We start from the raw sequence: 24,916 nt of genomic DNA, 5'->3' as shown, positions 1-24,916 counted from the left end.
TAGCCAGATGGTTTTCCTTCAAAACAAGGCAGTCACACATATCCCAAATGCCTGAGGGCAATGATCCAGGTTATGGCCAGCCGTGACTGGGGAGAGCGCTAGCTGGCATGGGCCAAGTTTCTATTGGGGACTATGTGAACATTTGAAGAGTACAAATGATCATTTACTAGCGCTTTTACCAATGCCCTGGGCCTCCTTAGTTTGGAAGAAGTGTGGCTTGTGGACTCAGAGCAGCGGTGCCAGCAGACCAGGGAGCTCAGTGCTGGGAGGACAACAGAGTTCAGCTCTGTAGGAAGCTCTGGAGTTCAGTCCTGGGGGGACAGCACATCACCCAGGTGAAGCCTGTACTGCTGCAGCAATTAGCAACTCACGCTAGAAATCTGTAGGTGTTCAAACCTTCTTCTAAACTCATGGCAAAGCTCCTGCAGTGTTCCTGGGGCTTTGACCAGATATCCAGCCACACAGTTTGGAGTACCCAGACGGGTTGGGTGCCAGCTCTAACCCTGTCTACCCTTGTGTTATGTTTGCTCGGAGAGCTGGTGGTGCTTGTGGTGTGAGCTCAGTGCATCCCCAAGGCCTGGTGGCTGGGCTGAACATACCCATGTACTTAATGTACTGTGCTGCTTGGGAAGCATTTCAGTTGGGTTGATTTTTGAGGAGAAACAGATGGTAATTGTCAGCTGTGGACCAAGGCTGTTTGAAGACTTTATAAGGAAATATTTTCTCCTTGGCCGAGGATTGCTTTCATTCAGTCAGACTTGATGATAATGACAGGGGAATATTTGAATCTAATATGCAAATCAAATTTACTTTTGTATGGTCACTGGGTTATATCCTCTGCTATACGCTTCAATTCTGTTGCAGGCAGACACACAGGACTGGCCTCAAAACGGTTTATTGCCTTCAGCATTTGGCCTACAATTGGGGACTGAGTGGTGGAGCTGGCAGCCCTGTAGCCTGGGGTGGATGTGCTCTGGTTATCTGCAGAAATGATGCAGGCTCAGCCATGTAAGATTCCTGCACACATCACCTGCCTGTCACGAGCTTGCTTTGAAAGGACCACCTCTGGATATGAGTGTCAAGCTGTCCCAGGTTAGAGATATCATTCATTATGTCTTTGGCAGGTAAACTGTGACAGCCAACAAGTCTTCCCATTAGTGTTCGTAATTAAGACTTTTCCTACTGGAACAAGGCTAGCACATTCATTTCACATAATTCATCACTCAGGCATCGTCTTCTCCCTTGTCCCTGTTTGACTGACATCCGTGAAGTGCTTGAATCCCAAACTATCTATTGATGCCTGTTATAGCCAGTTGACTGGTTGTGTCCACCCAGGGCAAAAAACAATTCCTGTGTCCAAACATTCCTCCCAAGAGGCCAGGACATGGTCTGGCTCATGCTGTCCTGGCAGTCAGAAACCTCAGCTAACTCCGTTCAAATTCCACAGCGGTTATTTCCACACTATGAATGCAGAAAGGCACAACTGTTTCAAATTGTCTCTATATTTGTACAAAAAAATTGATTGTTAATCAAATAATTATGAGTGCTTTGTTTGATTAAACCCCACAGTTATTAGCAGTGTTTTTGCAGCTCTTGGCTGCAATTAGTGTTTAAGCTGGAGCACAAAACAAAGGAGTCAGAAGAAGGCTGGGCTCAGGACTAGTTGCAGAGGCAGCTTTTAATCCCTCTCCTGACAGTCTGTCTTTCATGGTGGCTTGTGCTATCTGTGTGCATGTGCCAGCACTAGTAGAAGTCAGTGTAAGACCTCCCATTGAGTTCTACATCAAGGTGTCTTGGGGCAAGACTTCCATTAATAATTATTTATTTCTAGGTGGAGTTTGTGCTCTCCAGAGTTTGAGCCAGACCTGGGAGGACAGCTGTGGTAAGCTTGTCACCCAGGGAAGGGAAATACCTGTTATTTAGGTTGGGTAGAAGGTTTCTATCTCAGGAAAGATGGAGTGCTTGTAAATCTCTGGCTGTTGGTCTCCTTGCTGGAAGGGAGGGATATCCAGTTCATCCTTTCTGTGGATGGTAGCCTTGTCTAGGCTGTATCTCTGTCTCCACACACTCAGCTCAGATGTGGACTTATTTCTCTAGGACTGTTTCTTCAGTTGGTTCTCCTGATAGTGCAATCAGGGTCTTCCTTGCTGGAAAAACTCAGATAAATACCAATAGAAGAAGAAGAAAATCAATGCAAAACATGTCTGCAAAAGATGTTCTTTAAACAGTTGGAGATATGGGTCTGAGGGAGCTCCATCAGAAACTGGACTTTTGTTTTTAGTCAGCCAAATTGCATGGGAAAAGGAGTTTTAATATCAGATTATAACACTACCTTTTCTTAAAAATGCAATCATAAGCAACTGTGTACGAGTGTGGCTCTAAAGCCTAGCCTAGATCAGAATGGATGTGGGATGAGATTTTCCACATAGGAAGTTATCTTGTATCTCTGCAGCTGGTTCTAGCACAGCCGTGACTGGAGAAAAGCACTGATGGGAAGCACTTTTTGGGTAGCTCATTAAATCAAATGATTGATAGAAGCATGGTTGAAGAATAAGTTCCACTGTAATTTTAGGGAGTGGTTGTAATGGTATTTAATAGAGGAATCTTAGGAACCCAGGAACATGGGGGAGGTTAGCTGTACATCTATCATCTATTTTATTTCTCTGTCATTTGCATCATTTAATTGAAATATGGAAAGATTAAAAGTCAAAGACTTCCCTTTGACATAAAAAGGAGCAACAATTATGTCTTGAATTTGGCCCATGAGACTATTTTATCCCACCATCTCTCCCTTCAACCCTGCTGGTCTCTTTGATGGATGAGGTGCCCAGTATAATATCCTTTTACAATCACGTGAGCCTGCTGGACTCCCTAAAACAACCTTTTTGTTCTTTGTGTTTAAAGGGAAAGGAGGAGCATTAGGGAAAGATATGGTAATATGTTTCCTTCCTGTTTCTGGGCCCTACACTGTGCTAATAAAGTAGTTTGATAAGAGTCTTTAGCCTGGGCTGGCTGGATTTAGTCTCTTTTCATTCTCAGTGAGGTTAAGCGCTGTTCTCTGTGCAGCTCTGACAAGCCGAGGGGATGTGTGCTGCTCCACGAGGGCAGATGGTGCAGCACAGATGGTCCATCGGAGGCAGGTACTTCTCTATAAATAATTTTTTTTTGTGTTACAGGCATGGCTGGAACATGCATGCAGAGGCAGTTCAGGGGAGGCCAGGCGAATTTTTTCAGACCACTTCTTTCCCCAAGGTGCATTTCAGCATTCAGTGTTTTCTAAAGGGCTGTCCATGCGTGTGATCTACAGCTGATAACATCCCTGAGCCGAATATGTGTCGTGGCCCTGTGTCTGGGTGCTGTCCCACAGAGCTATCAGAGCCTCCTTTACTGCAGACAGGCGGCAGATCCAGCTCTTTTCTTGGCCTGGCTCATCTCCAGGTCATCGGGTCCCATGTCTATTGTGCTGCTGCAGACCTGTGATTTCATGTCCCAGATGCTTTGAGCCCTGAGGAGCAGTGCTGACCTCCCAAGATAGGACAGCTGCTTGGTCTTCTGCATTTGACCTCTGGACTTAACCGACTGTGTCTGTACTCATGAACAAAATAGTGCCAAAGCCCAGGAGCAGCTGACACTAGAACTCAATGGACAATCCTGCTAATTTGAAGAAAAGAAAGATATTTGGTGTTGCTTGTTCCTAACGTCGCTTAGAAGTTAACATGGGTGACATGCTATACCCAGCAGGCATTTTGGATGGAGCCACACTGTTTTGAATGCTAGGAGAGTTTAATGGCATGAAGCTTGTCAGACTGTACCAGGTGAACAGTGTGTTTAATTTCCTTGCATCACAGCAACCACTGTTTACTTCTTCCAGGATGTGTAAGAGTGGAGGCTAATGCTCTTTGTGTCTTCGTAATGTTTCCAAAGATCAGATGATCTTTATTTTATCTATCACAAAATCTTCACAGGTCTAAACAGAGCACTGGAAGGACCACACGCATGTCCCTGCCTGGGTTTCCTCATCTCTTCAGAAACCCTTTGCGTGCAGGTCAGGTTCTGCTGATGAATCTAGAGCCATCCCTCCTACGCTTGGGTGCCTTTCCAAATCACAGCCTCCCTCTTCCTCTATGGCCAGGTGCTTGTTGCTCGCAGATAGCTGTGGATATTGTATATTTAGTCTCCAACCTTTCAGAAAAAGGTGAACAAAACAAAACCTCCTCAGATGACATCAGGCCCCCACTGGGGAAGAAGAATCCTTTCTGCCTTTGAAGATGATCAGCAGAAAGACAAAATCTGGGAGTAGACATCGTGTTTGCGCACAGCGAGCGGCACTGGCCACTTCATTGCCTACTTGACCTGCAGGGAAACAGGCAGGCCGGGTCTCAGACTCCAAGGCCAGGAGAACCCAGTCTGATCATTTGCCCCAGCACTGTCCTTTCAGTCCTGTGACAAGCTGCTGAGGACGGGTGCAAGACCCTGCTTTGCCAATTGCTGTGATTCCCCTTGAAAAAGGCTGGGAAGCTGTTTATCTGTGATATTTCAGAGTTACTACTCTTACATTTCATTAGATGCCTGAGTCTGAATAATGCTGTAGCTATTTCATTCCTTTTATCAGCCAATTATATAGAGACTAGACTGATGATAGGTTTTGATTTCCAGCTCTGTGAAACTTGGCTGCAAATCTGTACTTAGATGCCTCCAAAACCTGCATTACTCTTGGGAATTTGTGCAGGCAGCTCGTTGCACCAACTGGTGTACAAGCACAAAGTTGGCATTTCTTATACCTACTGCCTTTTTAATTAGAGTGTGCCTCTTTCACAATGTACCTTACTTTGAACTCTATTCGTCTTAGACTTTCCATTACCTGGGACATAACTGGAAGTGAATTATTTGCTCAAGGGTGAAGAAAATAGCTTTCACGCAAGATTTTTTTTTTTTTAATACAGATTTTCAGATAGGTTTTTTAGTTTTCACAGAGAAAATTCTGAAGCAACTCAAAGATGGAAAGCTCTGACTAAGCAGAATAGTGAGCCTGTTCTCACCCTGCACTGTAACAATAATTTTAATGGGATGGTAGAGCTGTAAACAAGGTGGGGATGTAACAGATTTCTACATTAGACTTGATGAAGTTCCTGCTGAAATCGGAGAAAGATAAGGACTCTCACCTGAGAGTAAATGAGAGATTAAGCTCCTGCCTTATTCCACTGAAACAGCTAAGGCTTTGATCTTTGTTCAATTATTTATATGAACTCCCCCTGTGCCTAGGAGTCATGGGCATGAATTGCAGCCCTCTCCTGCCAGGCTGAGGTCAGTTTTAATACTCTAATATCTGATATATCTCCTATCAGCAGTCTGCATCTGGCAGTCAACAAGTTAACAACTATTTTTCTCCTCTAACTGTTATGATCCCATGAAGTCATTAGAGTTAAGGTAATTAAGGTGGATTACTTCAGATTTTAAGTAACATGCAAGGCTATTGGAACTGCAATTAATTACATCTTGTCACTATAACCCAAGAAGGTTGTGAGGTAGATTTTATCCTGTGCAGTTATGTTGATAAGGATTAATTTTCCTTTGGAGGACTGATCACTTTTATTTGTGAGCCAAGCAAATTCTGCAGCTTGTGTCTTTCCAGAGATAGACAGTTTTTCCATTGGCATAAACAAGGATCATCCTAGCATGGAACAGAAATACATTGATTGACTGTATTTATGAGTTTCTTTGCTGTTCACAGGGTCTCATAAACCATCCCTCTCTGTACCATCTCCTGGGAATTTGTTTGTTAAAGGTTTGGGTGTTCAAAAGATGTTCACAACCTCTTTGTGTTGTATTAATCCTTTCATCTGATGATAAGATATCGGAATTGGTGAGCTCAAAATATCTAGTAAGACGGAACAAATACTCTCTATGATACAGAGCATTATATTCCACTTGAAAGAAGTGGCAACTTAAATTGAGTTCATGCCAGATAAAGGGTCTGCACTGGGTTCAAGTTACTAGCAGCAAAGGTATGTGTTAAAGCCTCTTTTTTTTTTTTTCTTAACAGTCTCAGAAAGCTTAAAAATAGAATTGCTACAGCATGAAGCAAGTTCCTTGTCTGTGAGTTAGCAATCTGCATTTCCTAGGGAATATGTAATAAGAAACACTTGTAAACCCACGGCAGATTAAGGTGCGTCTCCATTTACACTTTTTAACTGATGGAATTAAGTCATTTTGAAAGGTGATGTAGGAGATGGCAGTTGATGGGCCTTGCTACCCAAACAGGCTGAAACTGGACCATGCTTGGCAAAAGCCACTAGAACGAGAATGTTGATGACCTTCTCAGAATGACCGTCCTGGGGCTTGGCTGGGGTGGCAACGTGGTGAAGATTTTCCAGTGAAACAAGTATTATGAATAGATGGGATGTGTCAGAGACCTGCGAGTCTGTTAGAGAGGTCTCAAGGAAGAATAATTTCTGCGGTAATTGGTGGGGAGGATTTGATTCAGAATCATTTAGCCCAGTTAAAATTACAATAAATGAGATAAGCCTTTTGCTCAGTAGTGTCCTACAGTGAAATATATATGTCTATATACATATACAAATATAATTTGCATGCTTGCAGCTAAGTCTTGTAAAGCCTTACTTGCACTAATGCAGGTATTTAACTGAAGTGGTTAACTGAGAGATTAGTCAGCCTATCTGTATAATCGATGGAGGGATGAATTAGTCACCTCTCATCCCAGTGAAGTGCCTTCAATTACGTGGTGGGAATCTAGGTATCATTTGAGATAAGGATATTCATATAAATGAATCTTAATTATATGTGCAAAGGGTGGAAAAGAGAAGACTAATGTGTGTGTACTTGCTGCACATCTCATGAAGCCTAATAGAAACAAATGTTTAGCTTTAAAAACATCATGTTCTCTCTCAAAAAAAATCATTATTAAGCACTGGAAAGCTGACACAAGCATCCATCCCTGTGTATTCCCACAGTTTTTTCCCATGTTCCCAGACCATGCTGGTGGAAGTAGCTGCAGGACAAGTTGCATAAGAGCAGTAGAGTAGGTGCTCAGGAAAATCTTCGCTGGGTTAAACAAAACCCTGGCATTGTTTTCCATGCTGTGCATCTGCTTTCATGTGGCGTCAGGAAAGTGACTATCATTTACTGTTCCACAAAACTGGCAGTTGCTCTCAGTAGCAACTGTAGTAACACTCGAGCTCACAGTCCTTACTGCTCCCTCAGGATATGTGTGGAAGCAAGATGATGCATGCTACGTGTTTTTCTACCAGAATAAAAAAAACCAACACATAAACCATGCGTAGAACTTTTCATAGTCTACAAGCCAAATAATTGCTGTGTGTTAGAGAGGTTCTGACAGTTAAATATACTTTGAAAAAGCAGGAGAGGTTTAATACTCTCATAATTCAAAAACATCTATAGGGTTTTTTCCTCAAAGTTTCCACTGTGCTCAGGAAGCCTCGGCCCCAAAGGAGGATGCCTCACAGGTTATGACCATGTGAACAGAAGGATTTATATTGAAATCAGTTTTGCCACTTTGTTTGTAGAACCTTGAAGTTAGTGTAGCCTGGCTTCTTGTATAAAACAAGTCCTGAACAACAGGAACCAATGATCCCTGAATCAAATTCTGGATCTTGAACTAAGTTGTATTTTTTTTCTGTAAATATTTATCTGCATTCATCTGTATACAAATGAATGGCATTTAGCACTGTAGCTACCTTATATGGTTTTGTTCATTCCTAGTCTTTATTCCAATACTATTCATAACCTTTCCTTGTGCAGGGATTCCTGCCTAAGGATTTCATGGGATCCTGGGAATTGCCACATTAAGTCAAGCTTCTGACAATATTCCTCAACCTGTGTTATCGAGGCACCGCTGTATTTTGGGGAAAAAAATCCAGGCGCCTGTCTATTTCTGTGCAGTTTGATTACCAAGAGGAAAAGCTGATGAACTGATAAAGAGCTAGTATACACCATTGGATAAGTAGCACTTAGAAAAAAAGAAAATATTTTTTACAGAGCATAGTTTTACTGCTGTAATTACAAACACTTTTAATTAGACAAGGGGAGCAGATGGAAAGCCTCTCCTGGCTGTGCCTGCCAGCAGACACTGAGACAAAACATGTGGGAACATCCAAGGTTATGCTGTTGGTCTTCCTTTGAATTAGTTTCTTTCTGGATCACTTCTATGATGCCTTACAGGTCACCGGTGGTCTGTAGAGTAGAGGATGGGTGATGTTGCTTCAGAGATGGGTACAGGAAAGATCTCCTAAATGTCCATCTTGGTCAGTAGTCTCAGAGGAGAAATTATATTCCTAACTCTTGGAATACAGTGATTGGATCATGTCAGGTTAGCTGTTGGCTCAGATGTTAAAGCATAAAGCTTCTTACTCTTTGTTTATGTTTAGGGTGGTGAGACACTGGCCCAGGTTGCCCAGTGGATGCCCCCTCCCTGGAGACATCCCAGGCCAGGCTGGACGGGGCTCTGAGCAACCTGATCTGGGTGAAGATGTCCCTGCTCATGGCAGAGGTGACACTGGATGAGCTTTGAGGGTCCCTTCCAACCCAAACTATTCTTTGATTCTGTGATTTATTCAAATATTTGGGCAGTGCAGTACAGCTGTGGATGTTCTTACTATCCCTAGTACCTTTTATTCCTGCCTGGGCTCCTGCTTCCCTGACATCCCTCTCCTGTCCCTATGGAAGTTGGCATTACTTCCTATAAGCTCCAAAGTGTTTCAATGTTTATCCCTTTACTCCATCCCCTTCTCCTTATTTTACCTTGGATTTCCTTGCCTTGGCTATAATATAAGTGTCTCATGGGAAACATAATACTCACCCAGTCACTTGCCTTCAGACACAAAATAGTGAACACCTCTGAGGGCCTCTTTCACTGACAGTGCTTTGTAGCTTTCACTGAGATTTAAGGGAGTGTCTTTTGCCTCAAGTTTTATAGAACTGGTTGCTGTGACTCAGATGATGCCTGGTAACTTGCAGAGCTGCAAACACTTGGGTATGTTTTGGCATCCTAAGCTCAGAGACTCTCCTCCCTTGCTGGCAAATGATTCTTCACATGAGCAACACTCTGGCTCTGGTTCAGCCACACTTGAACACACAATGCCTACTGCTCCGTCAGCATCCTCCTGGGAGCCACATATTGTGTCATATATTTTCCTGAAAAATAGATAAGCTGCACAAAAGACTTTCTGTCAAGCTCTGTAGGCTAAATAAGCCAGTGACAACAGTTCTGTACTGTAAAAGTAATTTAAAATAGTAAAGTCTTGCAGTGTCAAATGCTTGATTAAAATGACTGAACGTGAAGAGAAAAAAAGGGAATTGTGTCAAAATCTGAAATTTAGCATGATTCTGCTTTGATTCAAGGTGGAGTGGAAATACTTAGAGCATTGCATAAAAATATAGTCTGTAATAAAAGTGTCCTCCAAAGAGACCAGCAAACTGGTATTCTCTGTAATGCCCAAGAAATCCATACATGAGTGGGCTGGTTTGCAAAGTACCAGTGCAAGTATGTGATAGATGCAGTCCAAATCGGGGGAATAGGGAAGACCAGAAGAATGAGTCTGACTTCCATATTAATCTTATTCTCCTTTTTGTGCCATCCTTTGTATCGTGTCTTCCTCCTTGCTGATAAAGGGCCCAAGCCCCAGATTCAGACATCCTTGTGTGCTGCAGAGGGGGAAAACCTAAAAAACCCCAACAAACTAAACCAGAAGAAAAGAAAAAAAAGAAAAAAAAGAAAAAAAAGAAAGAGGAAACCTAAAATTGACTCTCGGACTCTCCTGCCTTCCTAGTCTGGGAGACTGGGAGCTTCTCCCAGGTTCTGTCAGTCCTTGCTTGGCACTCCGGTAGTTATCAGGGTTTTTTCTTCTCCCCTCCCTGCTGCCATTTCTGGAATTGAAGCTATATAATTAAAAGGTCAGATTCTGACCACGCTCAGCATGTAAATAAAGGGAAAGCTACTTAATTCAGCAGGATTGAACTCACTCCATATGTGAGTGATGAGTCAGATTTCTGTTCCTGCAGTCAACTTGCTGGTAGTAGTTACCCATGCTTCTAGCAGTAGCACCTGGAGGTGACATTACTGGTTTGATCTAGACCCAGCTTAATTCCCTAAGATACTCTACTGCTGCTCAGGTGTATAAAGTTACTGTCACAGTCTCTGTGCCTGGTGAAGATTTGATGCAGAGAGGTCCTACAGCTCTGGCTGGCAGAAGATCCCACGAGGGGTGTAGCTGCACATGCTGGGGTTTAAACAAGCCTCAGCTTGAGTCTCATCCTCCTAAAGACGCATTATCTTGTGAAAATGCAGAACTCCACTGACTTTGGGAGCAGGCAGAAATCTACCAGATGAAAGTAACTCTTCGTATCTGCAGATATCTCTTACAAGGCTTTCTTCCTTTTGATCCATTTTTCTTTCCAAATAGGACATGTAGGGAGCAGACTGGTGCATGCGATGTTTTCCACTGTGCCCTTTGGAGACCAAAAGCCACATCAAGCAGGAGATTTATGAGTTGCTGGCAAAAGATGCTTCATATTCTGTTATTACATTTAAGATGATGAAAGAAGAACAACTAACTTTCATGACTATGAAAGTAGGAGGAGAACTGCCTGTGGATAAATCAAGCACATGCATTAAGAAAGAAATTAAGGTGTTTGAAGCTTGAAATCCTGATTTGAAAAGTTCAAGATAGAAGAAAAATATCTGAGCAAAAGACGCGAAGCAGTTTGTAAGATTTTAACTCAGATACACTCAGGAGAATAAATCCAAAGGTAACAGTATGATTCATTAACTATCCCTAATTAGCCTCCTAAATTTAAGAAGACAGAATCTCGCCTGGAGGCTTTCAAAGGTACCCACCTTTCACTGTTGATGATACAGGGAGCTGAGGAACGTAACTTATTTAAGGAGGACTTCTTCATTATTAACTACCTACAGGGCATGCATGGCTTGAGTGACCAGATTAGGTGAACTGGATCTTTTAATAAGATTGTTGCTTTTCTGGACAGGCAGCAATAGGAGAAAGCAGGGGAAGGTGTTCTGCAGCCCTGTGCAAGAAGGGGATAGGCTGGGAGGGAGCGCTGCTTGTGTCCGTCTCTGCCCCGTGGAGTCTCAGTTGGAGGTGCACCATCTCCTAAATCTCCGTCATCTCCTAAAGCCTCTCACATCACAGGACCATATATATACCTGTGGGGTATTTCACTAGGAGGAACAGTGAGACTGGGCTGATTTGTGTTGCATGGGCTTTGTTTCTGGACTGGAAATGGTTTACATCTCTGAAGTCACTTCTCTGCATCTGCGTGAGAAAAGGATGAACATCTCCTTTTCTGTGGAGGCCAAGCAAGATAAAAGGTTGTCTGTGTTATATTTATGTTCTTATTGCACAACCTTGCTGTCATTAGCTGCTGTTAGAAGATGCAATAAAGAGTGAAGCATCTGGGCTGCCTCAGGAGCAGTGTTGCCAGAGTGCTCTGAAAGTTTGTGTGAGTTGTGCCTGTCATCCCAGCTTGTACCGCTTCCCACCAGCCTGAACATCACCAGCAGAACACATGGATTTCTGCTTCAGGCAATGTCTGAAGGGAAGAGCAGGGGAGGAGCGCCTGGGCTGTGAGCTCGGGGAGGTGTAGGTGGCTTTGGTTATGACAGGGCTATTTTCCCAGACAGTCTCACTTGATTTCCATGTGGTGCTTGGAAGTGGACATACTGTAATTGGCATGAGTCACTTCCTTGTTACGGGTGGTTAGGAACCACTCTGCACGGAAAACACGCCTGCAGCAGGCTGAGTAACTCCCTCTTGCTCTTGGGTTTTGCATTCGATTTCAGGATTACAGACTATGTTGATGCTGGGTGAAAAAAATTCCCTTTTTAAAATGACTGAGGGAGATGGGAAGTTGAGGTCTTGACCACTTGTATTCATTAAACCTCTGATTCTTTCTTTTTTTGTGAGAGTGAAGATTTAGCATGACAGTCTGTTGATCAAACCCCAGCTTTCAAACTTACGTTCTGTTGCACAAAGTCTCACGGAATCACAGAATGTCAGGGATTGGAAGGGTCCTCGAAAAATCATCCAGTCCAATCCCTCTACTGGAGCAGGAACACCCAGATGAGGTTACACAGGAAGGCGTCCAGGCAGGTCTTGAATGTCTCCAGAGAAGGAGACTCTACAACTTCCCTGGGCAGCCTGTTCAGTGTCTGTCACCCTCACTGAGAAGAAGTTTCTTCTCACATTTAAGTGGAGCCTCTTGTGTTCCAGTTTGAACCTATTACCCCTTGTCCTACCATTGGTTGTCACCTAGAAGAGCCTGGCTCTATCCTCGTGACACTCACCCTTTATATATTTATAAACATTAATGAGGTCACCCCTCAGCTCCAAGCTAAAGAGCCCCAGCTCCCTCAGCCTTTCCTCATACGGGAGATGCTCTACTCCCTTCATCATCTTACTTGCCCTGTGCTGGACTCTCTCCAGCAGTTCGCTGTCCTGCTGGAACTGAGGGGCCCAGACCTGGACACAATATTCCAGATATGGTCTCACCAGGGCAGAGTAGAGGGGCAGGAGAACCTCTCTTTTTGTCTCCCACTGTCTTCTGGGACACTTGACACTTTTTGTGTAAACTGTACTATACTTTTACTCTAAATATGATACAGGATGCCCAGAGGTATGCTATGGCTGTGTAGAAAAGTCACAGAACTGGTGTTGAGTGCACTCAATTTTTTACATGGAAATGCCCAGGCCATAGAGTTACTCATGGGGGCGTTTGAAAGCTGTAGGATCTGATGATCTCCTATCAAATGATTATACCTCTATCTGACCAAAAATCTCCCAAGTCAGATGAACAGGGGATGCCTGGTGGCAGGGCAGGAACTGAAAGTAGGCTTTGGATGTCTAACAGGGCACACATGGTCATGAGGAGGTGGTAGAGTCACCAACCCTGGAGGTGTTTAAAAGGCATTTAGATGAGGTTCTCAAGGACATGGTTTAGTGCCAGAGTTGGGTTATGGTTGGAGGTGATGATTCTGAGGGTCTCTTCCAACAGAAACAATTCTATGATTCTATGAAACATCTTGCCACATGATGCAAATGAGGTTTTAGTCACTTGAAAGGGGCATATCCAACATGGAACTAGATGGAGGCAAAGGCAGCTCCTCAGCCATGTCTGAGATCCTTGGGAAAAAGCAAAGAGGTAGGCTGTGTCTCAATTTACTTTTCTTAGTCAAAGTAACACCTTCCACCCCCACATTTCTAGCTATACAGTGGTATTAGTGTTGTCACCAGATGTAGAGTCTTCTTATGCATGGGACTTTTCTTTCTTGCTCTGTGACTATACTGTGATATTTTGTGATCTGATGGAGCCAAATTCCATTATTTTAATAGATACTGCTGACTGCTTAGTAAATTCATAGTTTACAACATATGAAACACTTTAATTCTTCAATGTGAGGGAGCCATATACTTTATATATGTGCTAAGGAATTGTTTTCTTGTAATAGTTCAGAAACATTAATGATCCCATTTCTGGTTGGATGATCTGCATTTTCAAGTCTCAAACTAAAATACATCAGAGCTTCTACCTCTAAAAACCTGCAGTAGTTTATATTGGGTGTTTACTCACAGCAGGATTTTTTTGTTTTTTTGTTTTTTTTTTTTTTTAAGTATGTTGAGCATCAACAGTTTCTGGCCCCAACCTGCCCAGATAAAAGGCTTGGTTGTAATTTTCAATGGTAAGGGAGTCATGTTTTGTTCAAATTGCACTATGCTTCAAGCATTCACAGAAGGATTTGCTGAAGGTCCTTCAGATCTGCTTTAATCATACTGAGCTTTCAGAGTAAACCTTACGGGCTGGAAATGCACACGCGACTGTATAGCAGAGAACTGGAGAATGACAAAGCCCCTGTCCGTATGTTTTTAAGACTGAGCATTCATTGATCTCCCCTCCAGTTGACTGATCTGTATATACAGTGAAGATGGAGGTCAGGGGATAATTGGGTCCTGGGAGTCTTTAAGCATGTTTAGGACTGAGCAAGCCTCAGGAAACATCAAATGATCAAATTAGCAAAGAGAAGGGATGATTTGAGTGCAAGGCTGAAATATGGGAAGGCTGAGTTTGTTTTCTTTCTTTGGCACACACTCCCTCTGTGAGACTGGACAAATCATTTTGATATTTAAACACTTTCAAAACTCTGTCCCTTCGCCAGTTTCCCATCTGTAAAACCCGAGGTGTCTAGCAGTCAAATGTTTTGATTAGGGGAATAATATGTGCACTTAAACTGAAACACTCAGCAGCATATTGTGAAACAGAATTCCTCAGAAAGAGCAATATTCCTCTGCAAAATAATCTTTTGTGGCAATTAGCCAAACCTACAGAAATGGAGCATCTAAAACTAGGTAGATTAAAATAATAGAAAACATATAGCAAGTAATCTCGATGAATGAAGAAGCGAGGTATCATCTGGCCTTTTCTATCTCTTAGCACTGTAATTCAGAATTTTGCAGCTTGTAGGCACAGTAACTTCTTCTATTCGCCAACCCTCAGTTTTCTGGCCACACAAGAGAGTGCTTGTGTGCAGAGCCCAGCACAAAGAGCCTCCACCAGGTACAAACAAGGGCTCTGTCAGCAGCACCAGCATGTGCCTTTTCTCACTGTCCTGTTGGTCACTTGCACTCAGATGTGATGCATCTGCTCTGCTGGTGAGAGCGACTCCAGCTTTCATCATCCTTTGCCCCTGTTCCTGCAGGGGAGAAGCCGGCAGAGAGTTTTTGTTATGGGATTGATGCCACTAATTCACTGCAAATGGGTAATGCAGGTCTTGGATTGGGAGCTGGTATAAATTATTGCTAGCATGATGTTGATTCAGACAGATGAGCAGTGGGAGCTGGTAGCCAGGATTGCTTTTAAAATAGACACAGAGAGATTATATAAAGACTTGAAAGCTTGTAAAGGCAGACGAATGAACCTGCTGATCCGAGAGCTCCCTTGCAGCTTTGTAACCTAGAACAACCTTCTGCAAGTGCCTTCATGGGGTATCACAGCAACAGTGACGCTTCACTCTCCAGATCAAGTCCTGGCTCACATGGAGTCCATGTGATGATGCCCAAGTTGGACCCTGAGGTGGGTGGCAGAACATGGCTTGCCATCCTGAAAGTTAATCTTCTGCCCTCGCTGCTCAGCTGCCCAGCCCAAGTTACTGGAGAATTTCATCATTTGGATAAATATCCACATCTTAATGCTGACTGCTACCCCTTGAGATACCAAAGGTCCCCAGAGGTCCCCAGCGCAACTCCTCTCTTCCAGGTGATCCCAGCTCATTTCTCACATGCATTTTAAGGTGCAGGGCTCCTGACTATCAGCCGTGTTGACACTTTGACTGAAGGCCCCTTTTTTTCCCCTCTTGTCCATGTATATCACTTGTTCTGCTGAGTTGCTTTAACTTCTCTGCTTGACTGAATGGAGCAGGCCAAGTGCCAGCCCTTCCCTGCCAGGATTTCTGTGCTTAATGCTGAGATAAGACAAAAATCCCAGGTACTTTTTTCTGGTGGTTTTAATAATAAATAAGTTTACTTGACGCCTTGCTTCAGTTCATGCCGTGCTTTATGTCGGATGCACTCCTCTCCAGAGAATTTAAGGAGGGTATTTCAAAGGAACCAGATGTTTAATTTTCCTTGTGGATTTGGCCGCCACACAGAAACTAACTGGAAATTGTGAGGTGTTTTGCACTTGAGAAAGCCTTTCAATTTTACTGTCTTTTTAAATCAAGCCATCTAAGCTATGTATTGGTTTAGCATTGTATAAACTAGAAGAAGAACAGACTTGCTGCATGCCATCACTGTTTACTCTTTGCCAGAATAGGCCCTTTCTGGTAAAATGCCCTCAAGATGTTTAGGCAGTTCACAGAGAAAAATGATCCCTTGAAAAGTCCAAGGTTCATGTGCTGTGGACATCCTGTGTTGCACTAAGTTGCTTCCAGAGTTTTGAAGGGATTTGGTTGCTAAAATGAAGACAGGCAGCACTTGGGATTTTTGAAAGTACCAAAGTGCATGTTAATCACAGACATTGAGCACGTGCCAGCTTTTGGGAACCTTTCTTAATGGCCAACTGTGTTTTTAGGCACCAAATGCCTGTTTGGTGGTCACCTTTCTTCCTCAGCCATCCCAAAGGGGTAACAGCACAACCCAACCTCATTGAGGTCCTGTGAAAATAAATAGTCCCTATGACTGCTTTCCTGTGAATACTGCTCTATCTCCTCTCCCTTGGGATGCTGTTAACTGATTGCTGACTGATTTAGTGATGTTTTGCTTCACCCTGACTTTTCTCTTGGTCCTGTACATAGTGTTCATAGCAGTGGTGGCACAGAAGCCAAGGCAGAAAAGCCATAGATCAGTTCCCTGGGTTTGCTTAGGAAAAGATCGTGTTTCTTTCCCCCATCTCAAATGTTTAAGTGGCTGGTGTTGTCACCTTTTCAAAGAAAGATGCATGTTTACCCAGACTTTGTTCTGCCCCAAAGGTGGCCATGAATACTGGGAGGTGAAAGGAGATGTTTATGAAGAAGAGCCAGTCTGAAACATGAAAGACTTGCCCAAATCTGCTAAAAATTGCTTCTGTGTCACTTTTGCTTCATTTTCTTCATTAGAGACATATCAGGAGGCTACCTGGGATGCACTTTGGATGAAAAGTGTGTATGACTCACATCTTTCAGATGCCTTTCAAGTGTTCAGCCTGAGATGCAACAAATAGGGTCTTTAATTTTTGAGGGTGCTGAGCCCTGTGCCCTCTGAATATCGTACCTCTTCGGGTGCCTCGAATTAGGCACTCAGAATTGTGATTCTCCCTGACTGTGTGCTTTGCAGGATAATGTCTGTTCTACCCACCTCCACCACAGACTTTCTGATATTTCTTTAGCTCAGGCATCACCTCTGCTTCTGCCTAGTTCCTAACATAGGATGTGTTTCTTTTGCTACCTTCTCATCACAGGACAGTTGCCAATTCAGGTTTCACTAGAAAGTGCCGTGCCAGCTTTTTGATATTCAGAAGCGGTGGGGTTTTTCTGTCTGTTTCCTGACCCAGCATGACTCTACTAATAATGCAATAACTTCAGTGCTGATACCTTGGCAGTCTAATATAGGAGGTCAGTCAGTAAATATAGTTACAATTTTCTTTGCCTCAGCAAAGACAGTAAGTCAAACACAATGTAAACAAGGTGGTTGGATCACTTCCCTCACCATTAATATTTGTAGTTATGCAGGCAAATTTAATGGGCGTGATTAAATATCATACTCCAGCTTGGCAGCTGGTTAGCTGCAGGGGGCAGGCAGGAATTTCCTTTCTGTTCCAGGACTGCTCACTTTCCAAGTCCTCCTTCATGCTTGTGCCAAGGATCTCAAAGTGCTTTGCATTTTTAATTACGCTTCTTCACATCCCTGTAAAGAGTGGAGATAAGTGATAGCAGGACCGGCAGCGGAGCAGTGGGGAAACTGAGGCACTAGGAGGTGGTGGCCTGTTTGGGACAAGAAAGGCAGTTGCTGTTAGACTTGGACAAAGGGAAGCCGAGCATCCCAGAAATCTTCTCTTGGGGTTTCTGTGTGTCTAATGAACTTGTGCCTAGTTCTCAACAGTCTGTCTTTAACACACTGAAGTCTTGTTTGTCTCCAGGAACAAAATGCTGCTTTTCTGTATATATTACTATAAAGTCACTGACAGGGAAAATATATCTTTCTCCTCTGGAAATTGTAATTTCTTTATTTTTGCCTTTCATCACTCTGTTCCTCTAATTTCTGAGCGGAATGCTCTGTATCTGTGTTTCTTCTCTTTGTATGGAAAAGCACTTTGCTCTGCAATAGCCTCAGGTGTTGGCCGTGGCTGAGGCAGAGAACTGGTTCAGCTCTGTAAATGACATGTGGCTTTGTCCCTACAGGGCAAATTAGTGAATTTACTGTGTGGATTCACCTTCAGTGGGTGTACACTGAAGTAGCTACGCCGACTTTGATTTCTTTACCTGCATGTACAGTCGAAGATCTCCCCTTGCAACTTCAAGGAGGAGGAAATACTCTTCTTACTAAGGCATGCTTTGGTCCAAAGAAGGGACTATAGATGTCTTGACAAAACTGTCACATATTACCCTGTCTCACCTGTGTATTGCTAATGCTGTGGCTGACAAAACAAGGAGACGAGTAGGGATTAGCTGAGTCTTCACCTCCCTTCTCAGGATGGTGGGAATGGAGAATGGGCCTTTCTCAGCTTAGTTAAAACCTGAAGCCCAACAGGGAGCAGTGTATTTTGGACCTCACAGGGTGGAGAACGTTCCTTAGAGGTGGGGTTGCTTCCTTGATGGATGATTCAAGCTTTATGGTTTCACGTGAACAGCATCCTCCAGAAGCTGGTTCTGTGAATCCAGAGTAGACAGAAACTTCCGATGTGCAGTGCTGAGCCAGCAACTTAATGGCTGGAGAGAAGCAGTGATTCAGGCATACGCTGTAGTTCCCATTGATATGGGGCATCCTGCCCAGCCCGCTGTCATGTGGGAACAGAGCTGCCGTACTCTGCGGAACAGGGCTGAGGCTGAAGCCTGGCTTACTAGGAATTTCAGTTTCTAAGATGGTGTCTAAATTCAGCTGTCTGAATCTGACCCTTAGTCTAGTCTCCAAGCTTAACTGTAAATAAACAATATCTTAATCACTTTATAGTTTCCAGTGTTGTCTCATAGAATGTCTCTGTGCTGGCATTTGGAGAACATTCATCATAGTGCCAAATGAGTGTCTGTTTGGTCTGCACATGGTATAATTAAGTATCAGCTGAGTCTGTAGCATTATGTGATATTTCTTGTTCTGACCAGCTGAAATAACTCACACTAAAAACTGTGCTCTTCTTACTTCTCTCTTTCAGTTCCCAAGAAGCTTCTGCATGAAACTCAGCCAAGACCAACCAATTACCAAGGATTTCAGAAGCCACATTTCCCACTGCGGCCAAGAGTGTTTGATCCCAATGTTATAGGGGACGGTGTATTCCTTTCTGATGTCTCTCCTTCCAACATAGGACGTGCTCTCCCAGGTAGTTATGACTATTACAACGTTGGTCCAAACCTAATTGTGTAGTGGTACCTGTTCCCATCCGTTTTCCCTTACAGACAGTACAAACCTTACCTGGGTTTCTGTATTGTTCTCAAACCCCATTCATGTTACAGCCAAAAAGAGAGGCTTCAAGGCATGACCATCGATGGACTAAAGTGAACTGTGAAACTCTCACCAGCTTTCTTAAAATAGCAGTCACAGCCATACATGTCAAAACTTATCACAGAAATACTCCGCACACCCATCTAATACAGTGGCAAAGAACAAAGCAGGGCAGGGACAGCAGATCTGCCTCACAGGGACAGAGAAGCATTCAACTAAGCTTTGAAATATGATACTATTTTCATAAAATGCAAAGTTGAGAGATATGAATAAAGTAATATCTTAGCTATCTATAGGGATAGGTGAGTAGGAGGAAGGGATGGCATATGAATAAAGGAAGAGCACAGGTGAGCATGTACTGGTTTAGTCAGTGGTTTTGTGTTGTGTTTCCCAACACATGGGAGATGGTGCATGACATTGTTCCTGAAATTCCCAACCTGTGCTCCCAGAGATGCAGCTCTCAAGTGGGTATGGACATTGTGGGTATTGTCTCTGTCTACACTTCTGGTAAAGTTAATCCACACCCTGGATAATCAATCCACACAATCCACAGACAAACAAGAGTCATAATAACATACTTATCACTTTCGAGGCCTTACTGAAAAATTATCAAGGAAAAGAATTTTCAGTCAGCCTGAAATAAATTTTGTGATCTTGGTGATTCTTTTAAGCAAGAAAAAAATCCTGAACTCATTTTCATTCATCTAAACATTTCACTTCTACAAGTGACACCTTTTGTTTAGTTCTCACACTGTTTATTCATTCATTTTTAAAATACACACCACTTTCAAACAAAGATGTCATTTTAAAATTAAGAGCTAAAAGAATGTTTCAAAAATCGCAAGAGGAAATATTTGGACAGTTCTGTAAACTCCCTTCCCATTTTCTTTATTTCGTTAAAACTATTTGTTAAAGTCAGCCTGGTATCATGAGTAACCTCTTCTGTGCTTGAACTGTGTTGTTGGGCAAATCTACTGCTTGCTGAAATAATTTTCCTCAACTTTGTTGTAGAGTCAGAGGGAAACAGCTTCAGTGACTGGGTATAGACAAAGTCTTCCAAGCTAGGAAGGAGGAAAGGAAAATCTTTTAGTATGATCCTGGAATGAATGGCAGAGCAGGGAACCACATAGTGCAGCAACACATGGCCCTTGGAAATTGTGTTTGTTTGTTTCTTCCCTCCTGTGTAACCCCAGTCATTTTCTGTGCTCCCTGTCTGTGCTTGTACAATCCTGCAGATGACAAAACCAGTTCTGTGGTTTTGTGGTGCTCTTTGCCGGGGTATAGTCTATGCAAACAAGTATTCATTTAGAAACTTGTTTGAATGCATCTGTTCTTTGTATAAGTCAGAAGAAAAAGCATTGTTACATCTCACATGAGAGGAATTATGCCTTACTATCTCTACTAAAAGACACTATTATTGCACAACATGGTTCACAAGGGCTGTCCAAAACCCAGCAGTGGTATCCATCTGATGTAGCACATGTGCACAGCGAAGTCCTGACTGGGAGTATAATTTGATCCTTAGTTCTAGTGAGATCCGGTGAATGTATTGATAGTGAGGGGCAGGCGGGTTGTCACAAACCCAGAACTGGACATGTGATAGAACATGGTGCAGAGCCCTCCAGGTTTGTGTCCTACCAGCTCCGTGAAGCTGCAGTCCAGCCACATTAACTGCACTTCAATGCAGAGTTGTAGAAAACTCTCAAAGACCTAGCAGGAGCCTGGAGCCACCTAACTCAGTGGTCCTCTTTATGATGAGATATATGGTTAAGAAATATATATGGGATTATATCCTGGTGGTGCCCTTCATTGCGATTAATTATAAAGAGATTTAAGATAAACTAGTTTAGAGCCAGACCTCATTATGTAGACATCTCAAGCAGGATTCAGTTACCCCCACATAAATGTGTCATTTGAGATGACTTGGAGTGTTCACCTGGCTTCTAGATGCTGCCCTAGAAGGGCAAAAGTTTTACCTATGCCCCTTGTCATACCTGCCATCTCTGCGTAGATGTCCTCCTGCCCATGGGGTGTCTTAGATGTCTGTTTATGAGCAAATACATCAAGCTTTAAGTGTCTGCTATGGAGAGAGCTGAATGACTCTCTAGGATCTGTCAACTAATGGCAGGATTCCGTTGCCTCAGTTTAGATGCACAGTGCTACCTGAGATACTCTGAAGTGTCCAGTTTTTAGGTTCAGTTTATAGAAATTAAAAATTGACCCTGCTTCCATGGATTTATTTACAAGAATGGTGGTAGAGAAAAATCCAACCACTGGTATAGGCATAGATTTACCACACAGGGAGAATAAAGGAAAGATTAGAGGGCACGTTGGTGCCTATATCTAAATTAAAACATTTTCCAAAACTTTGCTGTTGATTTCCTGCTGAATGTGCCCCACTGTCTCCATTGATACAACTGATTTTCTGTGATCTCTGTTCTCCTAAAGCAAGAGGTTCTTGTGACATTTTTCCCTTTTGTATCAGCCACTCAGGCACCCATGTTTAAAAACTTTGCTTCAGGGCCAGTCATTAACACCTTGTCATTAACGTGGCTTTCCCAAGGCCACACAGCTGTTGGGTGGCAGAAATAAAACCACATTCCTTGGGGCTGATCCCTTGCAGCAACACCTGGATATCCATCCCATTTGCTTCTCCTCCCAGACGGATTAGGAGCTGGCATCACTGCATGCAGATTCATGCTCTCAGTCCCTCTCCATCCAGTATTACCTGTTCTCTTGACACCCCTCGATTTCTGTTACTGCTTCCCTGGGCTGAGCCGCTTACTGACGCTCACAGTGGGAAGCTGAACATGGTGTCTCACGCTGCCAGGATTGCAGGGAAAGGAGGTGGATCAGGCAGCAAGTGAACACAGACCATCTCCTGTCGGGGCTGCTGTCAGAGTGGCTTTGCTTGCATTGGCATTATCAGAGAAGGACCTGACAGCTCCCTGTATTTAATACCTACAGATAAGTGGAAGCCGGGTGCATGTCTGTGGTTTTATAGTGCGCTGCTTGCTTCTGGCCAGAAACAGATACCCAGGGAAAGGAGCCTGAAAACCTGTAATAGCTACAGTTAAACAATCACACGGGTGATGGAGCTGGATCCTGTGCACCGACTTTCTCATGTGTTTAAAACAATTAGTGTTTTGTGACTAGCGGGGGTGTCTGCCTGCGGATCAAGGTGTGGGGAGCACTCAGCAGTGAGCTGATAAGGGCTGAAAGGGTCTCTTTGAGCCTCCTGGAATTAGCTGCCTCCTTAACTCCCATCTTCAACAAACAAAATCAAATCATTAACCCATGTTCACTCACCTCTCCAAAGGGGAAATGGTGTCTGGGTGAAACACAATACGAGCGAGCTTCTGAAGGAAGTAATAAACTCAGGTTCACCCTTCCTCTCAAAGACTGTAGAGAAAGCACGTCTGTTTGCCAGGTGTGGATGGATCACTACAGCGTGACACCAGCAGAGGGTTGCCGGCTCTGCCTGTGTTTTCCAGTCCTTGTTACAAGCTTAGCTGAACCCACTGTTGATAAAGGCTCCTTTGATTTAAATAAGAGAAAAGAAACCTGACTGTGTATTTGCTGTAGCGTAGGTGGGTGTGTCTAAGTGGTGACATGAAAGAGCAGGAGACAGGGGAGAGAAGATGCTGCCTGGATGCAGACAGGGTATGTGCTCAGCTGAAGCTACCTGAGAAGGTTCAGTTGCCCCTAAAAAAAGAGGAAAACTTGGGTGGCTTGCTGCTGAGCACCTCCAGATTTCTGAGCGCTGATGCTGACCTGGCGGGGCTGGGGCATGTCTCTCATTCCTCATTCCCTTTCTGTTTCAAAGCAGAGAAGAAGAAAGGGAGATCGGCCACCTTCTACCCTCTAGACAACACTCCTTTACTGCACCCCGTGGATGAGACACAACTGCCGGTGCTCAACAACAGCATGGAGCCCGTGGGCGTCAGCACGGAAATGGCCCTGCTCAGCAACATCCTAGCAGCCTATGCCTTCATCACAGGTAGGTCTTTGTAGACCCTCAATTGAGCCTTCGTTTCACAGCCACCTTAGGGCTAAATCTGCCTCTTTGAGCTGTTTCTATTTTTCATTCATCTCTCAGCAAATTCCCCCTTGAAAGCCCTGACCAGGGCAGCTCTAGCAGACAGTATATAACAGGGTTTATTGTGCTCTGCTTTCCACTGGATTTACTCTCGTCTGAAGTTAAATACAATGTAATCTTATATGTGGTATTATTCCTAATGCTCCATTTTCCTGGAGATCAAAGCCTGGCTCATTAGGGAGGCAAGCATGTTGTCCTGTAATTTGGAAAATAAGCAGCACTCAGATCATTACCCTGCTTAAGAGAATTTGGCTTATCTTCAGTAGAAGTGTGAAGATGAAGTAACTTGAGAGTCTGCTTAATTGTATATTTAAATCTAGTTTAGAGTAAGATTTCCTTGGATCACAGTTTATTTTTCACCCACGTGTACCTTTTAACTAGCAGAGGAACAGTCTTCTAATAAGATTCACTTTAAAAGTTGAAATAAAGATTATGTGACCTACTGAGTGCTTGGGGTCAATACCATTGATAGCAAAAAGTACAGTAGAGACAGGTGATGTAGTGCAAATATTTCCCATCCCATAATTGCCTGAGGTACCTTGTCAGCAGTAGGGATCGAGTTGGAGGACCTAATAAAAAATAGGAAGAGTGCTGGCTGAATGCATCAGATATACTAATTCAGCATATTTTAGGCCAATCTTTGCTGCTTTCCCCAGATTGAGGCCCTTGGTTTCTGTGTAACTACCCCCGCCCCCCAGCCCCGAGGCAGGACGAGCTGTTTGTGGTCAGTTTTTCTTATGGGATTGCAGAGTGTTTGACATTTGTTTATGAAAAGTTTGTATGCTTATTACCTTGCAATGCTTGTTGCCAAGTAATATTACCTTGCTAGCAACATTAATGTGTTGCTCTTTTACTACATACTGTTAATAATTCTGTGTACTGCGGCCAGTCTGCTAGCACCACTGTAAAGCAATTATGGTATTCTGGAGCACTGAGGTCTATATAACTAAAACTCCAATATTTGTGAGGTAATTTTTCATGTCTGTGTGCCACTCAATCTGCTAATTCATTAAACATTAATGTATGCTTGGTGCTGTGCTCTTGCTGAAATACCACCGTGCTGCTACAGACAAGTATTTGAACTTGAAACAACTAACTTGGGCTTTGCATCTTTGAATTACTGAGTAGATTAGTAAGACTGTTTCTGCACATTTAGTGGATGGTCCTTCTAAAAGGACCATGAATACTGAATCCAAATTTCTACCCTTCTACACGTCCATTGGTGACATCAGGATCCATCTTTTCATGACATCTTTAAGAAGCAGGTAGCTTAAGTGCAATTAATAGCATTCTTCACAAAAGATAGCTGAGCAAGATGTATTTTTTTCTTGCATATGCTTCTCTAAGGAAAGATTAGAAAAAGCAAACTTTAAAGGAGTTTTCTGTCTATCATACTTCTGCTGCCCTCTTACCTATATATGCCATTTGTTGACATGAAAATACCTGCTTTCCCATCCTGACTATATAATAAAATGCTGTTAATATTATTTTCCCCATCTGAACAGTAACAGCTAGCAGAAGATTTTGGGATTTGCAGTCAGGGACAGCTGAGACTGTGATTCAGGGCTGATGATGATACCCCATGGACTGTTTCTATTTACCACAGAAGAACTCTTTGACCCCGCATTCATTTTCTGGGGCA

General features: G+C 43.2%; 1 protein-coding gene across 2 annotated transcripts in view; it reads left to right on the top strand.

Annotated features, from left to right (window-relative positions):
- Nucleotides 1-24,916, top strand: part of LOC308038970 (protein eva-1 homolog C-like) — a gene marked incomplete at both ends in the record, with an annotated part of 214,035 nt that overhangs the window by 182,883 nt on the left and 6,236 nt on the right. The window contains 2 exons of one of the 2 annotated variants that reach the window (XM_080341942.1): nt 18,889-19,053; nt 23,005-23,175. In XM_080341942.1, coding sequence (XP_080198068.1) covers nt 18,889-19,053; nt 23,005-23,175 — 336 coding nt within the window. Of the gene's footprint in view, nt 1-18,888; nt 19,054-23,001; nt 23,176-24,916 lie in introns of both variants that reach the window. The other variant, XM_080341941.1, reaches the window with a different exon arrangement.

The sequence above is a fragment of the Nesoenas mayeri genome (genome assembly GCF_963082525.1).
Source record: "Nesoenas mayeri genome assembly, chromosome: 3".
In the NCBI taxonomy this organism is placed as follows: Eukaryota; Metazoa; Chordata; class Aves; order Columbiformes; family Columbidae; genus Nesoenas; species Nesoenas mayeri.
The sequence above is the reverse complement of the archived record's forward strand: the minus strand, read 5'-3'. Positions and strand labels throughout refer to the sequence as shown.